Consider the following 18,919-nt stretch of genomic DNA (forward strand, 5'->3'; position numbering starts at 1 on the left):
TTGGATTCTATTACTCCAATGTTGCAGTGACTAACATCCAGCCAAAGCTGTTCTGTATATGTATATGTATTACCTGCAATAATTCTCACTCATTTCTGGCCCCTCCTCTTGCACTACCCCCTGGCTCCCAGTCCCAAATGTAAAATTCACATTTCTGTCATTTAAATCTGTTCATGACCTCAGCACACAAATCTCTAACCTCCAGAACTACAGCCTCTTCTCCAAGTACATACTTTCTCTGACTCCAGCATCTTGAGTATGCCCCTCCTTCTCCCCACTAATTCCATCTCTAGAATTACCTCACTAAACCTTCTGCATCTCTGCCTCCCCTCTACCACTTTAACACAGCTTTAGGACTCCAAATACCACCTCTTTCTACATGGTATCTGTCTTTTTTTTTTCTTACATCAATTTGGGAAGTTTTCTATGTTAGAAATGAGAAACAAATGCAAATTGTTTATTGTTGGACATAGTCAAGCCTAGCATACTCATTGATGCCATGATGAAGTTAAGTCAGATAAACCTGACTCCAGTGTCCAATAAAAGTCCCTTCGAAATATTTCTGTCTTGTATATAGATCTGTGAATTCAAGTTCCTGGCAGGCGCCTTTTAGATCCCTGGCAAAAGCTCTATTTTGCACCCATTGGGGAAAGACAGCTTTCATCTTGACACTTAAATTAAGCAACATATTGTGTCTGTAGTTCATGATGAGTCAGAGGTTTTATGATGATTGAGAGCTGAGGGATTGAATGTAGTGGTGTGGATAAAGGCCCCGAGGAAAGATGTGGCACCTTCTGCAATATTTTTATTTGTATGTTTCTACTTCACCAATTTTTATTTGCTGGTGTTTTATTTTGATCCAATTAATAGTGATTAAGGATTCCGGAAGTAAAACCATATATGAATTTAAGATTAAACGCAAGAGATTTAGGACAGAGAGCAGGAGATACATTTTTATGCGGAGGATTATATACTTGTAGAGCACAGGACCAGGGGTGAAGGAAAAGATTCATGGAGATCAGTGAGCAGGTGCCAAATAGGGGAGACGTGGAATTGGAGAGATGCCACAGACGGCAAATAGTCTGAGATTGACTGAAATTAAACGGGGTCGGGAAAAGGCATGATAATGACATTTTGAATGGGATGTAGGATATCAGTGGGGACATAGGTTGGTGAAAAGTCTTCCAGAGGCACACAAATAAAAATTCAATGTAGTTAAATCTACAGTTTCTAGATTTATCTTCCTTGTTATTGCTTAATGCGCCAGATAATATCATACTTAATGCATGATATTATCTGGTGCACTAAGCAATAACAAGGAAGATAAATCTAGAAACTGTAGATTTAATGCCATGGGGCGTTGGTTTGATTCTTATTGGAGATGGCCATTGCCTGGCACTTGTGTGGCGTGAATGTTACTTGCCACTTGTCAACCTAAACCTGGATATTGTCCAGGTCTTGCTGCATTTGGACATGGACTACTTCAGTGTCTGAAGAGTTATGAATGTTGTTGAACATCGTGCAGTCAAATGAGAACATCCCCACATATGACCTTGTGTTGGAAAGAACGTCATTGATGAAGCAGCTGCAGGGAACTTCCAGAGGTGGCCATGGAGTCAGTGGTCTCACACAGGGCAGCTCTGGCTCGAAGGTGTTGGTTTGAGCTCTTTGTAGCTGAACACGGCTGTGTCCGCCATGTTGCACAGCGCGGCCGCTGCTGTGTGCATGCACGGCCCCGGACCCGGCAATTCTCCAGGGCGTATCGGCAGCTAGAGCCGAGTGCTCTACACTGCCATCCTGCTAGCCCCCAGCAAAACGGGGAATCAGTGACCATTTTGCGCCAGTTTTCCTGGGCAGCACGGTAGCATTGTGGATAGCACAATTGCTTCACAGCTCCAGGGTCCCAGGTTCGATTCCCGGCTGGGTCACTGTCTGTGCGGAGTCTGCAGATCCTCCCCGTGTGTCCGTGGGTTTCTTCCAGGTGCTCCGGTTTCCTCCCACAGTCCAAAGATGTGCAGGTTAGGTGGATTGGCCATGCTAAATTGCCCTTAGTGTCCAAAATTGCCCTTAGTGTTGGGTGGAGTTACTGGGTTATGGGGATAGGGTGGAGGTGTTGACCTTGGGTAGGGTGCTCTTTCCAAGAGCTGGTGCAGATTCAATGGGCCGAATGGCCTCCTTCTGCTCTGTAAATTCTATGATAATCTCTGTCACCCTTTCAGGCAGTGAGTTCCGGATTCCAATACCCTCTGGGTGAAAAAGCTTTTCCTCACATCTCTCAACCTCCTGCCCCTTACCTTTAATCAATGCCCCTGTTTATTGACACCTGCGCTAAGGAGAAAAGTTCCTTCCTATCCACCCTATCTATACCCCTCATAGTTTTATGCACCTCAATCGTGTACCCCCTCAGCCTTTTCTGCTCCAAAGAAAACAACCCCAGCCTGTCCAATCCCTCTTGCTAGCTGAAATGCTCCAACCCAAGCAACATTGTGGTGAATCTCCTCTGCACCCTCTCTAGTGCAATCACTTCCTTCCTATAGTGAGGCGATCAGAACTGCCTCGGCTGAACATGCCTTCTTAACTAACTTATCTCCCTGCCCTGCTATCTTTAGGGATCTATGGGCATGCACACGTAGGTCTCTCTGATCCTCTGTACTTCCTGAGGTCCCACCATTCACTGTATATTCCCTTACCTTATTAGTCCTCCAAAAATGCATTACCTCACACTTTTCAGGGTTAAATTCCATTTGCCATCTAATCCGCTATATCGTCCTGTAATCTAAGTCTTTCCGCCTTGCTATTTACCATACCACTAATTCATCTACGAACGTACTAATCAGTCTTACATTGGCGTCCAGATCATTAATGTATACTACAAACAGCAGAACACCACTGGACACAGGCTTCCAGTCACAAAATGAACCTTCAACCATTGCCCTCTGCCTCCAGATCAAATTTGCCAAATTGATCTAGATCCCATGAACTCTCAACTTGTTGGCCAGTCTCTCATGTGAGACTTTGTCAAAAGCCTTACTAAAGTCTATGTAGACTACATTAACTGCACTACCCTCATCTATATACCTAGTCGCCAGAAAGGTACAATGATTATCATGGGGATATAAACCTACATATGGACTGGGGTAATCAGAGGTAGAGTGAATGCTGAATTCATCGAATGTTTTTGAGATAACATCTGAAGCCAACCTTGGAGCAGGCTATAAATAGACCTGGTATTGGGGAATGAGATGGGATTAATTAATGATCTCATAATGAAGGTGCAGGTAGGTAATAGTGATCAGAATATGAGTGAATTTTACATTCACCTTGAGGGTGTAAGACTAGTTTTTTACACTTAAGTAAGAGCAATTTTGAGGATATGAAACCAGAGCTATTGAAAGTGAACTGGCAATTTAGATTAAGGGATAGGTCAATAGAAATGCATCAGCAGTCATTTAATGGGATATTTCCGAATACACAAGATCCACATTCCAATGAGAAAGAAATATTCCAAGAGGAGGACCCATCATCCATGATTAATAAGGTTAAAGATAATATCAGACTTGAAGAAAAAGTACATAAATGCACAAAGGCGGGTGGCAGGTCAGACGATTGGTCAGAAACAATGACTAAAAGATTAATAGGAGGGAGTATGAGAGAAAACTAGCTAGAAATGTGTGAACACAGTGGCAGAATGGTTAGCACTGCTGCTTCACAGCGCCAGGGACCCGCGTTCAATTCTGGCCTTGGATGACCGCATAGTGTTTGCACTTTCTCTCTGTGTCTGCTTGTGTTTCCTCCAGGTGCTCCGGTTTCCTCCCACAGTCCAAAGATGTGCAGGCTAGGTGGATTGGCCATGCTAAATTGTCCCAGAGTATCCAAGGATGTGTGTAGGTTACATGGCATTACAGGGATGGGGAGGACTGGACCTAGTTAGGATTCTCTTTCAGAGGGTTGGTGCAGACTTGATGAACCGAATGACCTAGTTTTGTGTTGTAGGAATTCTGTGGTTCTATAGGAAGAGTTTTGATAGATACTTTAAAAATAAAAGAATTAATATGAACAGTGGTCCTGTAGAAAGCGACTCTGGGCAGTTGATGGAAAATAGGAAGATAGGAGATATATTTAACAAGTGTTTTGCATCATTCATCACTATCGAGGATACAAGTAACCACAGAAATGGCTGTAAGTGAGGAATTGGAAAGAGAGGCAGGAACTCAAGAAAATTACAATCACCAAGGAAATGGTACTTAGCAAATTATTGGGACAAGAGGACCCCTTATTTTAAAAAGTATTTAAATTTATTGGAAGCAGTTCAGCAAAGGTGTACTAGATTAATACCTGGAATGGACGGGTTGTTTTATGAGGAGAGGCTGGACAGTCTAGGCTTGTATCCACCGGAGTTTAGAAGAGTAAAAAGAGGCAATTTGATTGAAACACATAAGATCCTGAGGGGACTTGATAGGATGGATGTGGAAAGGATGCTTCCAATTGTGGGTTAAGAGTTAAGGAGCCACTGTTTAAAAATACAGGTTGCTAATTCAAGAGGAAAAAACTTTTTTCAGAAGGTAATTGTGGCAAAGTCTTTGAATATCTTCAGAGCAGTAGATTTTTGATAAGCAAGGGGGTGAAAGATCATAAAGGGTAGGCAGGAATGTGAAGTTGAGGATAACATTAGATCAGCTGTGATCTTATTGAATGGTGGAACAGGCTCGAGGGACCTACACCTGGTCCTAATTCGTTTCTTCATATGTTTGATCCTCCACTTCAAAAATATGTTTCATCTTTCACTACTTGTGTACTCCTCTTCCTGCCCCATGCACACGCGCATGCACATGAACTCTAATAGAAATAGTGGGCTTAAAATTCGTATGATCCAAGATGTTAACTAGCTGAAAATATTTGAGATATGACTCATCACTTCCAATAGTGCATCGTATTGATCGTTGCAGCACTCTTTTGTCATTAATTATAAGACATGTTATGAACAAAAGTACTGCAGGGTAGTGAATATGGCATGGGCTGAAAAACACTGCTTTTGTCTGAAGTGGTGATTTCTGCTTGTTTTTGCAACTTGTTTGAAAGGTGTTTGTAAGTTCATCCTTTTTATTTCCAACAGTGGAGATTCATCGAATGGAGAAGTAGACGACAAGATGAATAATACAAAGACAACTACCGAACGGTTTGTTCTTGTATAATTTAAATCGCCTGGTGTCCTTTCTGTTTTCTCTTTATGAATTTGGCAACCATTATTACAGAAGTAAAATGTATGTATGTTTTATATGTTAATAACATGACTAAAATAAGAGCTTTGAAATTAAATTTTTGATATGTTCAAAACTTCCTGAAATTAGAACAAACTGTCGAAGAGAATTACCATTGTAATGAAGTATTTGTATTTTATTTTTTCCATTATTACAGAACTAGAGAAATCTGCCGTATTACTCAAACCAGTAGGGCTTTTTTTTTTGCAGTTTGCAGTACTAAGAGTCCAATAATTTTTTTTAAAAATTACTTCATGGGATGTGGGCATCGCAGGCTAGGCCAGTTTTTATTGCCCATCCCTAATTGCCCTCGAAGGTGGTGGTGCCCTCCTGAACAGCTGCAGTGAATGTATATCCAGACTGGCAATGCGCCTAACATTTTAAGAGGCAAGGGAAGGGGATGATGGACACTCTTAAGAAATCAATGGAAGAGTTGCTGGCCCTTATAAAGGAGGCTGTTGGAAAGATGTGGGAGATGGTGTGGGAGCATGGTGAGGTACAGAAGGGGGTAGAGGAAGCACTGTCGCGACACAGTGACCAGCTGACGTGTCTGCAAGTGGAGTTGCTGAAGCTGGCGGACAGAAATAATAATCTTTATCGTCACAAGTAGGCTTACATTAACACTGCAATGAAGTTACTGTGAATAGGTGCTAACCACTGTGCCACCCATGGAAGGGTTTGAGGGCCACGGTTGAGGGCCTTGAGAACACGTCGCGACGGCAGAACCTCAGGATCATGGGGGTGCCTGAAGGTGCAGAGGCGTTTGTGAAGGCGGGAAGGATTGGGGCTGAACTCAGATGAACACTGAGAGTTTGGTGTTGTAGGTGGGATGAGGGAGTTACGTTTTGTGGTTGGGGCAGTTACTTTTTTTGTATATTCGTTACCTTTAAGGTTTAAAGCTGTTTGGGATATGTTTTTGTGGTGTGGGTTGCCTTTCTCCTGTCCGGAATGGTTTTGGGTTGGAGCGGGTGAGCAGGTAGGGTGAGGGGAAAGAAGAGCAGGTTTGGGAAGAGTTAGGGGATGGGGGAGTTTCAATACATGAGGTAGATGGTGTGGGTGTGGGGCGTTTTGTTTATAATTCTTTTGTTATGGATGTGAAGGATGGACTCTGGTGGGGGTCACCGCATGCACTGGAGTTGGCTAGTGAATGGCAGCAAGGTGAGGGGAGGGGCTGCAGTCGGCTGAACCTGGATAGTCAGGTTTTGGTTTACCTTGAAGTGGTGGGTGGGGGGAGTAAGGAGAGGAGCTGTTTATTGAGGAAGTGATTGGGAAGGCTCCTGGGTGGTGGGGGGGGGGGGGGTAGCTGGCTGACGGTAATTGGGAGTAGGTCTTGGTCCAATTCATGGGGTGGGGCTGGGGGCCCTCTTGGCCGGGCTCTGGTTTTAGGAATCTGTTGGGGGATAGGATTATCCCCTATTGCAGTAGATATATGGCTGATATGCAGGGGCAGGGAGGCGAGAGGTCCCCGGTTTGGTTGGTAACGTGGGATGTGTGGGGATTGGAAGCACCGGTAAAGCGGGCGAAAGCTTTCACCCATTTGAAGGGCTTAAGGGCTGATGTGGTGCTGTTGCAGGAGACCCATTTGCAGTTAAAAGACCAGGTAAATCTTCATAAGGGCTGGATGATGTAGGGTTCATGAAGAAGATGTTAGTGGCCATCCCTGATATGGACACACATCAGTTGATTCGGGAGGGGGGACTTGAATACGGTCCTGAACCCGACAATAGATGATCGGTCTGAGCCAAGGTCTTTAGCCCCGTCAGGGAGTACAAAGGTTGGCAGCGTTTACGAAGGAGACGGGGGGAGCAGACCCATGGAGGTTTTTAAATCCTGGGGAGAGGCAGAGATTATTCTGGATCAATTTTTTTCATCATGGGGAGGTCCTTGTTGGCAGGGGTAAGGACGGAGGAGTATTCGGCGATCCGTCATTTCTGATCATGTCCCACACCTGGTGGATGTGGTATTGGAGAGGGGGCTGGCATAGCGGCCGGCATGGAGTTTGAATGTGGGATGCTGCGTGAAGGTGGCTAGGGTAATAGATGAGCATATGAAGTTTAATAAAAATGGGGAGGTGTCTCCATCGGTGTTGTGGGAGGCTTTGAAAGCTGTGATGAGAGGTGCGTTAATCTCGCATAAGGTGCAGGTCGAGAAGGAGGCAAGGGATAGTCAGCCAGAGGCTGATAAATGAAATTTTGGAGGTTAATGGCAAGTATTCAGAAGATCCCACCGCAGAGCTTTTGACCAGCAGGAAGGTACTGCAGACACAGTTTGATCTGTTGTCCACAGGCAAGGCAGTGCACGAGTTGAGGCAGGCAAAAGGAACAATGTACGACTATGGGCGGAAGAGCCACTGGAGATTGAGACGGTTCGGACGGCCCTAGGGAACATGCAGATAGGCAAGGCATCTGGACCAGATGAGTTCCCAGTGGCATTTTATAAGAAGTTTGTGGACCGCCTGGTTTCCGCTGTTGGTGGAGACGTTTCAGGTGGTACGCTCCCGGAGATGATGAGCAGGCTTCTATTTCGCTTCTATTGAAGAAAGGACCTGGTGAGTGCGGGTATACCGACCGATACCTCTACGAAGTATGGATGCCAATATTTTTACTGAGATGCTGAAGCTTAGGTTAGAGGAGTGTCTTCCGCAGGTGGTTGGAGAGGACCAGACATGGTTTGTAAAGGGCAGGCGTTTGTTGAACGTGGTACTCTCCCTGTCAGGGAGCAGGAGGTTATTGTGGCACTGGATGCGGAGAAGGGTGGAGTTACCTGTTTGCACTGTTGGAACGGTTTGGGATAGAGCCTAAGTTTGTATCATGGGTTAAGTTGCTTTATCGGGAGCCCAAGGCGAGTGTCTGTACAAGCGATCAGAATTCTGGATACTTCCAGTTCCATAGGGGAATGAGGCAGGGGTGCCCTATGTCCCCTCTCCTGTTTGCATTGGCAATAGAGCCTTTGGCCATTGCAGTGAGGCAGTCAGATGTTTGGAGGGGGATAATGAAAGGGGTGGTGGAGCATAGGGTTCCCCCATATGCCAATGACCCTTTGTACATCTTGGACCTGGACCCCATGGTGGGAGAAATAATGGGGCCATTGACTTGATTTGGGGCTTCCCAGGATAGAAATTGAGCTTAGAAAAGAGCAAGTGTTTTTCAGTTTCCCTGCCGGGGAGGGGGGTGGATTTGGGGAGGTTGCCGTTCCGTGCAGCGACCTCCCACTTTAGGTATTTGGGGTGCAGGTGTTCAAGATTGTGCCCGGCTCTGTAAAGTGAACTTCACGAGCCTGGTGGGTAGGTTTAAGGCAGATTCACAGAGGTGGGATAACCTTCCTTTATTGTTGGCTGGCCTGGATTCACTCGATAAAGATTAATATTTTATCCATTTCTATTTTTATTCCAATGCCTGCCGGTGTTTTTGCGAAAAGCATTTTCCAGGGGGTGGAGCAATTGATTATGTCATTTATCTGGGTGGGCAAGGTAGCCAGAATTCGGAAAATGGTGCTTCAGAGTGGTCAGCAGTTGGTGGTTTGGCTCTGTCAAATTTGATTTATTACCACCTGGTAGCAAACACAAAAAAAGGCTCTGGGCTGGTACGGGGACCAAGAGGAAATTTGGGTTAAGGTGGAGGTGGATGCATATAAGGGGTCAGGATTGAGGGCGCTGGTGATGGGGCCAGTCCCATTATCTCCAAAGAAATACTCTGGCAGTCTGGTGGCGGTAGCGACTGAAGATTTGGAGGCAATTTCAGCAGCATTTTAAGTTGGGGTGATGTCAAAGCTGCCGATCTGTGCAAATCACTTGTTTGAACTGGCTAGAATAGATGCGAGGTTACAGGGCCGGGAGGACAAGGCAGTTGTAGAATTGAGGGATTTGTTTCTCGGGGGGGAATCGCGGGTGTTTCTTTTTGTACTAGTTCTGTTTGGGGTGGGGTGTGTTTTTTTTATATTTTATTCCATACGTAAGCAATAACAACACCATGTTCCAACAAAACAGAGTTAACAGTTTGTACAATTTTCCCCTTCTAGCCCCCCCTCCCCCACATGTGAGAACAGCTCCTCAAATGTCATGAACAGCCTCCACGTACCTCAAAGCCCTCTTCCAACCCCCTTAAAGCAAACTTAATCTTTTCCAATCGGAGAAACTCGTATAGATCTTCCAGCCAAGCTGTAATTCCCGGTGTCCAGCACAGGAGGAAGTTGAGTTCAATCGCCACATCGCCTCATACCAGAGCCCCCATCCTACCTCCCACCCAACTGCCCCTCACACCCGCTTGATCCTTTCCACCAGTGCCTTATCCTGCTCTCCCAGCCATCCGTATATGTTCCCAATCCTGCCCCCTCCCACCTCCATTTAGGGGCAGCAGTTTCTCCTGCAGCATGTACTCCGGTAATTGGGGGAACGTCAGTAGATCCTTTCACGCAAAGTCCCGTGCCTGTCAGTACCTAAACTCACTCCCCCTCGGTAACTCGAACCTCTCTGACAGCTCATCCACTTCAGCACATTTCCCCTCTGAGAACATATTACTGACCCACTTCAACCCTTCCTCCTTCCACTGCCTATACATCCCATTCATTCCCGCATCCCCGGCTTAAATTATGATTCCCATACAGTGGTGTCAGCACCGACATGTGACTCAGTTTAAAGTGTCTCCTCAACTAATTTCAGATCTTAATAGTCGACTCCACCACCGGACCCCTCTTATACTTCCCTGAAGCCAGCTGCAATGGGGTCATCACCAGAGCAGTGAATCTCGAGCCTCTACAGGACTCCTCCTCCAATCTGATCCCCACCACCACCATAGAACAGTACAGCACAGAACAGGCCCTTCGGCCCTCGATGTTGTGCCGAGCAATGATCACCCTACTCAAACCCACGTATCCACCCTATACCCGTAACCCAACAACCCCCCCCCCCCCCCCCCCCCCCCTAACCTTACCTTTTAGGACACTACGGGCAATTTAGCATGGCCAATCCACCTAACCCGCACATCTTTGGACTGTGGGAGGAAACCGGAGCACCCGGAGGAAACCCATGCACACACGGGGAGAGGACGTGCAGGCTCCGCACAGACAGTGACCCAGCCGGGAATCGAACCTGGGACCCTGGAGCTGTGAAGCATTTATGCTAACCACCATGTTACCGTGCTGCCCTCATCTTCTCCACATCACAATTGCCTCATCTTCTCCACATTCGCTGCCCAGTAAGAGTGTATCAGGTTCGGGAGTGCCAACTCCCTCCCTGCCTTTGGAGCAGGGCCCTCAGAACCCTCCGATTCGAGTGCCACCATCTTCCAGAAAAAGGCCTTAGGAAGAAAATCAGGTGGGACTGAAAGACAAACCGGAATCTTGGCAGCACATTCAGCTTTACCACCTCCACCCTCCCTGCCAACATCATGTGCAACATATCCCACCTTTTAAAGTCCCACTCAACCCCTTCACTAACCCTGTCAAGTTCCGCCTACGCATTGTGGCCCAGTCATGCGTTACCTGGATCCCCAGACACCTAAACCGCTCCCTTGCCACCTTAAATATTATCGCCCCCAGGTTAGCTCCCTCCCCATCCCACCGTGTTCACCAGGAACCCCTCACTCTTCCCTACGTTCAACGTCTAGCCGGAAAACGCCCCAAATCTCTCCGACAAGCCCATAATTCTGCCCATGCTTTCCAACGGATCCAACACAAACAGCAGGTCATCCGCCTACAATGATACTGAGTGCTCCCTACCCTCCTCCCCACAATCCCTTGCCACCCAGCTGATGCGCCAGGGGCTCTATAGCCAACATAAACAACAATGGTGCGAGCGGGCACCCCTGCTTCGCCCCCTATGCAACCCAAAATACCCCAAACAACAGTCAAACCCAAGCCACAAATTCTGGCCCAAAACTTCAAATAGAATGTCCACTCTACCCAGTCGAATGCCTTCTCCATGTCCATGTACACAATCACCTCTGGCTCCCGTCCCCTTGATAGAGTCATAATTACACTCAGCCATCTCCTAATGTTACTGGAGAGCTGCCTCCCCTTCACAAAACACATTTGGTCCTCTGAAACCACCTCCGGGACGCACCTCCAACCTACATGCCAATACCTTCGCCAAGACTTTCACATCCATGTTTACCAGCGAAATGGGCCTTTAGGACCCACACTCCATTGGGTCATTCCCCTTTTCCAGGATCAACAAAATCGACGCCTGCTCTACCGGAACCGATAGCGTCCCCTTTTCCACTGCCTCACTAAACATACCCACCAGGTGGAGGGTCAACTCCGTCGCTTGCAAAACTCCACCAGAAAGCCATCCGGCCCCAGGGCCTTCCTCAACTGCGTCCCACTAATACACTCCATCATCTCCCTTAACCCCAACGGCTCCTCCAATGCCTGACTCTTGCCGTCCTCCAACTCTGAGAACTCGTATCCATACAGAAACCGTCCCATATCCTCCGCCTCCTCCACCGGCGCAGCCCTCTACAACCCCTTGTAGAAAATCTTAAACACCTTGTTTGTCTTTTCCGGGTCTGACACCACCTCCCCTTCGCCGCGTCCACCTACAAAATTTCCTAACTTCGCATCTGTGGGCCTAAATATGACTCACCTTCTCCGTATATTCATACTGCACCCCCCTCACCTTCCGTAGCTGCCCCACCGCCTTGCCCGTTGTCAACCAGTCAAACTACCCCTGCCGCAGCTTCCTCTCTGCCAATAGCTCCCTCATAGGGGCGGCAAGTATCTCCTGTCCACCTCAACTATCTCATCCAATAACCGCGATGCTCCTCCCTCCTCATCCTATCCCTGTGGGCCTTGAACAAAATAATTTCCCCTCGGACCACCGCCTTCAAGGCCTCCCAATACATAGCCGCTGATACCTCAACATTCTGGTTAAGCGTCACATAGTTCTTCATCGCCACTCTCACCCTCCCACAAAACTCCTCGTCAGACAAAAGCCCGAGTCCAACCTCCATACCCAGCCTCTGCACTTGTCCCGAACAAAGCCTCACATCTAACCAGTTCAACGCATGATCTGAGATCACAATCACTGCATATACTGCCGTACTGTCCCCATCAGCACCGCCCAGCTCAGCACGAAAAAATCAATCCTAGAATAACCCTATAAACATGCGAGAAGAAGGAATACTCCCTTCATCCTGGGTTCCCAAACCTCCAAGGATCTGCCATCCCCATCCTTTTCATGAACCCTCCCAGCTCTTTCGCCATCCTCGACCTTCCCATCGACTTAGGGCTCGCCTATCCAACCTCGGCTCCATTACACAATTACAATTCTCTCTCTTCTCCCCCCACCACTGCCCGCATGATCAACTGGTGAGGTCCAGATCCGAAATCGCTCCCAATAACCTCTTTACAAAGCTAACATCATCCCAATTAGGTGCATACGCGTTTACCAATACCACCGGCATCACCTCTGACACCTCATTCACTATAAACTGGGCCCATCCAAGATGCACCTGCCCCCAATGGCCACAATCATCCTCCATACCTAATCCGCTGCATTCCCCCCCCCCCCCACACTGGCCAACCATCGCAGCCTCACCTGCCCCCCCCCCACCGCACTACCATTCACCAGCATTGCTCGCTAGCATGGCAACTGCTGCTCAAAGCCCCCTCAGTACTTCCCCGTTCCAACCCGCACAAAACCCCAGAAAGCCCCAAAAATACAACCTGTGCAAAAATGTGTCAAAACACTAAAGATCTCCTGAAAAAGAGTAGGAGGAGGAAGTAATTGCCCCCCCCCCCCCCCCCCCCCCATTTAACATTTAACTTCTTAACCTCCCAGGACACACCAACAAAAAAGAAAAATAACAAAACCCAACCTCCGTGGACATAACTCCTCCCTCCTAAGTCATCATTCAGCTCTCCCACCAGCTTATGATCCCCGATAAAGTAATTTGCCGGTTCTCGCTTCCCAAAGTGATATTCCCAGCCATCATAGTTTGCCCAAAGTCTGGCCGGATACAATACACCAAATCGAATCAGTCACAGTTACAGCACTGCCTTGGCCTTGTTGAACCCTGCTCGCATCCTGGCCAACTCTGCTCCAGTGTCCTGATAAATCCGGACTCTATTTCCTTCACATTCACAGACCCATTTCGCCTTGGCCCACCTCCGTATCTTCTCCTTGCTGTGCATCCAAACAATCACTGCCGGCAGTGGCTCCCCCGCTCTCGGTTTCTGCCTCAAGGACCTATGGGCCCAGTCCACCTCTTAGGCCTTGTCCAACAACTTCTCCAGCAACCTGGCCAACATCCTCGTGACATAGTTCGTGGCGCTCTTTCACTCCGCTCCCTCTGGCAGACCCACACTCCGTTGATTCTCCTGGTCCTCCTTCGTCTGCAGCGACTTGCACGATCCTCCAGGATCGCCACCTGCACCTCCAAAGACACAGTGCGGTCACTCTGGTCAGACACCGCCTTCTCCGCCTCACAGATCATCGCCCCCTGTGTCTCAAGGCACTTTTCCACCTGCTCCAGGGTTCCGCAAAGAGGTGCCACTACCCTCTCAATCGCCTTTTTTTTAAAATAATTTTTATTGAAAGAGTTTTTCCATACAAACATTTACCCCTACTATTTTTTAAATTATATACAACACAATCCCTCTAGGCAAAAATCCCTCCCTCGCCCGCCCTCTCGCGCGCACCAGTCCTCCTCCTCCCCCCCCCCCCCCCCCCCCCCCCAAGCAACAACTTAACAAACAAGGCAGCCTACAGTTTCAGACATGAGCAGCGAGCAGACTTGCCCGCGTTATAGTCGTACATGTCCCCCCACGACCATTGCTGCCCCCCCCTCCCCTCCCCCTCCCCCCCCCCCCCCCCGGGTTGCTGCTGCCACGACCCCGAACGTCTATCTCTGATCTAAAAAGTCAAGGAAAGGTTGCCACCGCCTGGAGAATCCCTGTACCGACCCTCTCAGGGCAAATTTGATCCTTTCTAGCTGAATATAGCTAGCCATATCGTTAATCCAAGTTTCAACGCTTGGAGGCCTCGCGTCCTTCCATTGAATTAATATCCTTCGTCGAGCCACTAGGGACGCAAAGGCCAATATTCCGGCCTCCCTAGCCTCCTGTACCCCCGGTTCTACCCCGACCCCAAAGATCGCAAGCCCCCATCCTGGTTTGACCCTGGACCCTACCACCTTCGACACCGTCCTTGCCACCCCCTTTCAGAACCCATCCAGCACCGGACATGCCCAGAACATATGCACATGGTTCGCTGGGCTTCCCAGACATCTGACACACCTGTCCTCACCCCCAAAGAACCGGCTCATCCTTGTCCCCGTCATGTGAGCTCTATGCAGCACCTTAAATTGAATGAGGCTCAGTCTCGCACACGAGGAGGAAGAATTGACCTTCTCCAGTGCATCCGCCCACGTCCCGTCTTCTATCTGCTCTCCCAGCTCCCCTTCCCACTTGGCTTTCAGCTCCTCCCCCGATGCTTCTTCCGCCTCCTGCATTATCTTGTAGATGTCTGATATCTTCCCCCCTCCGACCCAGACCCCCGAGAGCACCCTATCACTCGCCCCCTTACTGGGGAGCAGGGGGAACCCCTCCACCTGCCGTCTAGCAAATGCCTTCACTTGTAAATATCTGAACATGTTTCCCGGGGGGAGCTCAAACTTCTCCTCCAGCCCTCCCAGGCTCGCAAACCTCCCCTCTATAACCAGGTCCTTCAGCTGCCGTATGCCCACCCTGTACCAGCTCTGAAATCCCCCGTCGATGTTCCCCGGGATGAATCTATGGTTCCCTCTTATTGGCGCCGCCAAAAGACCTCCCATTTCCCCCTTGTGTCGCCTCCACTGCCCCCATATCTTGAGGGTGGCCGCCACCACCGGGCTCGTGGTGTACCTCGTGGGGGGGAGCGGCCATGGTGCCGTTACTAGGGCCCCCAGGCTTGTGTTGCCACAGGACGCCCTCTCCATTCGTTTCCAAGCTGCCCCCTCCCCTTCCATCATCCACTTGCGCACCATTGACTCATTTGCCGCCCAGTAATACCCCGAGAGATTGGGTAGTGCCAGCCCTCCACTGTCCCTACTCCGCTCCAAAAAGACCCTCCTCACCCTTGGGGTGCCGTGCGCCCACACGTAGCTCATGATGCTACTCGTCACCTTTTTGAAGAAGGCCCTAGGGAGGAAGATGGGCAAGCACTGAAATAAAAACAGGAACCTTGGGAGGACCGTCATTTTGATTGACTGCACCCTCCCCGCCAGCGACAGCGGTACCATGTCCCACCTCTTAAATTCCTCCTCCATCTGTTCCACCAGCCTGGAAAAGTTCAACTTGTGGAGGGTCCCCCAGTTCCTTGCCACCTGCACCCCTAAGTACCTAAAGCTCTTTCCTGCTTGCTTGAAGGGGAGTCTCCCAATACCCTCTCCCTGGTCCCCCGGGTGTATCACAAAAACCTCGCTTTTGCCCAAATTTAGTTTGTACCCCGAAAAGTCCCCAAACTCTGCTAATAGTTCCATTATCTCCGGCATTCCCCCCTCTGGGTCTGCCACGTACAGCAGTAGATCATCCGCATACAGCGATACTCGATGTTCCTCCCCTCCCCTAGTCAGTCCTCTCCACCCCCCTGAACCCCTCAGTGCCATCGCCAACGGTTCGATCGCCAGTGCGAAAAGTAGGGGGGATAGGGGACATCCCTGCCTGGTCCCTCGGTGGAGCCCGAAATACTCCGACCTCCTCCCGTTTGTCACTACACTCGCCGTCGGGGCCGAGTAGAGCAACTTCACCCACTTAATAAACCCTTCCCCAAACCCAAACCGTTCCAACGTCTCCCACAGGTACTCCCACTCCACCCTATCGAATGCCTTCTCCGCGTCCAGCGCTACCACTATCTCAGCCTCCCCCTCCACTGCCGGCATCATAATTACATTCAGCAATCTCCGCACGTTCGTGTTGAGCTGCCGCCCCTTCACGAACCCCGTCTGGTCCTCATGGATTACCCCTGGCACACAATCCTCTATTCTAGCTGCCAGGATCTTTGCCAGCAACTTGGCATCCACGTTCAGAAGCGAGATAGGCCTGTAGGACCCGCACTGCACGGGGTCTTTATCCCACTTCAGTATCAGGGAGATCAGAGCCTGCGGCATTGTCGGGGGCAGAACCCCCCCCTCTCGCGCCTCATTAAAGGCTCGTACCAGTACCGGTCCCACCAAGTCCACATTTTTCTTGTAGAATTCCACCGGGAACCCATCAGGCCCCGGCGCCTTCCCCGCTTGCATCTGACCTATTCCCTTAACTAGCTCCTCTAGCCCTATTGGCGCCCCCAGCCCTTCTACCAGCCCCTCCTGGACCCTTGGGAACCTCAATTTGTTTAGGAAGTCCTCCATTCCCCCTCTCCTCGTCGGCGGCTCAGACCGATACAACTCCTTGTAAAAATCCCTGAAGACCCCGTTCACTTCTTGCCCCTTCTGTACTACCTTCCCGCCCCTCTCCTTCACTCCCCCAATCTCCCTAGCCGCATCTCGTTTGCGAAGCTGGTGTGCCAGCATCCTGCTCGCCTTTTCCCCATACTCATAGACCGCGCCCTGTGCCCTTCTCCACTGCGTCTCTGCCTTCCTGGTGGTCAGCAGGTCGAACTTGACCTGCAGGCTGCGCCGTTCTCCCAGCAGCCCCTCCTCTGGTGCCTCCGCATATCTCCTATCCACTTCCAATATCTCCCCCACCAGCCTCTCCCTCTCCTGCCTCTCCTTTCTTTCTCTGTGTGCCCTTATGGAGATCAGCTCTCCCCTGATCACTGCCTTCAGGGCCTCCCAGACCATCCCCACCTGCACCTCCCCCGTGTCATTCAAGTCCAGATAGCTCTCAATGCTCTTCCGGACCCTTTTACACACCTCGTCGTCCGCTAACAGCCCCACATCCAGCCGCCACAGCGGGCGCTGGTCCCGCGCCTCCCCCATTTCCACATCCACCCAATGTGGTGCATGATCAGAGATCGCAATGGCCGAGTACTCAGCTTCCCGTACCCTCGGGATCAGCCCCCTGCTCAACACAAAGAAATCGATTCTAGAGTACACTCTATGGACGTGGGAGAAAAAGGAATACTCCCTCGCCCTCGGCCTACCAAACCTCCATGGGTCTACTCCTCCCATCTGCTCCATGTACCCCCTCAGCACCTCTGCCGCTGCCGGCCTCCTATTGGTCCTTGAGCTCGATCTGTCTAGCCCGGGGTCCAGCACTGTGTTGAAGTCCCCCCCCATGATCAAGCCCCCTGCCTCCAGTCCCGGAATGAGGCCCAATAGGCGCCTCATAAAACCCGCGTCATCCCAGTTCGGGGCATATACGTTGACCATCACCACTTTCTCCCCCTGCAGCTTACCCTTCACCATCACATACCTACCCTCCTTATCCGCCACTACCTCCTCCGCCACGAACGACACCCTCTTTCCCACCAGAATCGCCACCCCCCGGTTCTTTGCGTCCAATCCAGAGTGGAACACCTGTCCCACCCACCCCCTTCTCAGGCGAACCTGGTCCACTACCTTCAAATGGATCTCCTGTAACATTGCTACATCAGCCTTCAGTCCCTTCAGGTGTGAGAATACCCTTGATCTCTTGACCGGCCCATTCAGCCCCCTCACGTTCCAAGTGATCAGCCGGGTCGCGGAACGACCCGCCCCCTTCCCCTGCCGATTAGCCATGTCCCGTTCCCTGCTCGCCCCGGGTCGACCCTCCCCTTCTGACCCGCTCCCCATGGCGATGGCCCCCTCCCCCCACCTCTCCAGTCCTCCACTTCCCGTTTCTGGTCTTTCCCCCCCCCCCCCCCCCCCCCCCCCCCAGGCTAGGACCCCTCCTAGCCGCGATGTACCCTCCATCGTACTCCCGTAAGTCAGCTGGTTTGCGCTGACCCGGCTGCTCCTGCCACACTCCGACTCCCCCCGGCTCGGGGGGGGGGGGGGGGGGGGGGGGGGGCCTCCCCCCCCCCTTGCCACTCCTCCCTGGCCCCGCTCCAACGCGGGAAAGGTCGCCATTGCTAGCCACGCCCCGCACTCCTCCCCTCCCCCCTCCTCTGCCCCGCGCGCGGGAAAACAGAGGAAAGCCCGCGCTTTCGCCCTGCCACACCCCACCCCGCCATCTTCAGTTCCACCCCCGTCCCCGTCCATGCCTGTAAAGAACCCCCCCTAGGAGCCCATATCCCCGATCTGCTCTCCCCCCGTCCCGCCTCCCCAACTTAACATTATAAATAACAAATAGATAACAAATAACAATGTACTTAACAGTCGCCCTCTACCAAACAGTATAAATAACCATAAATAACCATGAATAACCACAATAACAATAACTAAGGGAAGTTGGCAAAGGGGGGAAAAAACATCAGAAGAAACGAAAAAAAAACCCAAAGCAAGAGTTCAAGATGCAAACAAGGAAAGAAGAAAAAAAAAGGAAACCGTTCCAATAAGAGATGCCCAGTTCCGACCCGGCCGAAAAAAAAAAAACGAACCGCTTGTTCAGCTGAAAGTACCCGAGCGGACACAGCCGCCAAGTACCCCCTGGGTCTAATTCGAGTCCAGTTTCTCTTCCTGTACAAAGGCCCACGCCTCCTCTGGGGACTCAAAATAGTGGTGTTGGTTCCTGTAGGTGACCCACAAGCGCACTGGCTGCAGCATTCCGAACCTGATCCTTTTTGCATGTAGCACCGCCTTCGTCCGGTTGTACCGGGCCCGCCG

The 18,919-nt window shown here is 50.3% G+C and overlaps 1 protein-coding gene across 2 annotated transcripts in view; it reads left to right on the plus strand.

Moving 5' to 3' along the window:
* The window catches only part of terf1 (telomeric repeat binding factor (NIMA-interacting) 1), a 90,466-nt gene that overhangs the window by 60,762 nt on the left and 10,785 nt on the right, over positions 1 to 18,919 (plus strand). For both annotated transcript variants that reach the window (XM_038809602.1, XM_038809600.1), the window contains one exon: positions 5,114 to 5,176. In XM_038809602.1, coding sequence (XP_038665530.1) covers positions 5,114 to 5,176 — 63 coding nt within the window. The remainder of the gene's footprint in view (positions 1 to 5,113; positions 5,177 to 18,919) is intronic.

Source organism: Scyliorhinus canicula, chromosome 10, assembly GCF_902713615.1.
Source record: "Scyliorhinus canicula chromosome 10, sScyCan1.1, whole genome shotgun sequence".
NCBI lineage: Eukaryota > Metazoa > Chordata > Chondrichthyes > Carcharhiniformes > Scyliorhinidae > Scyliorhinus > Scyliorhinus canicula.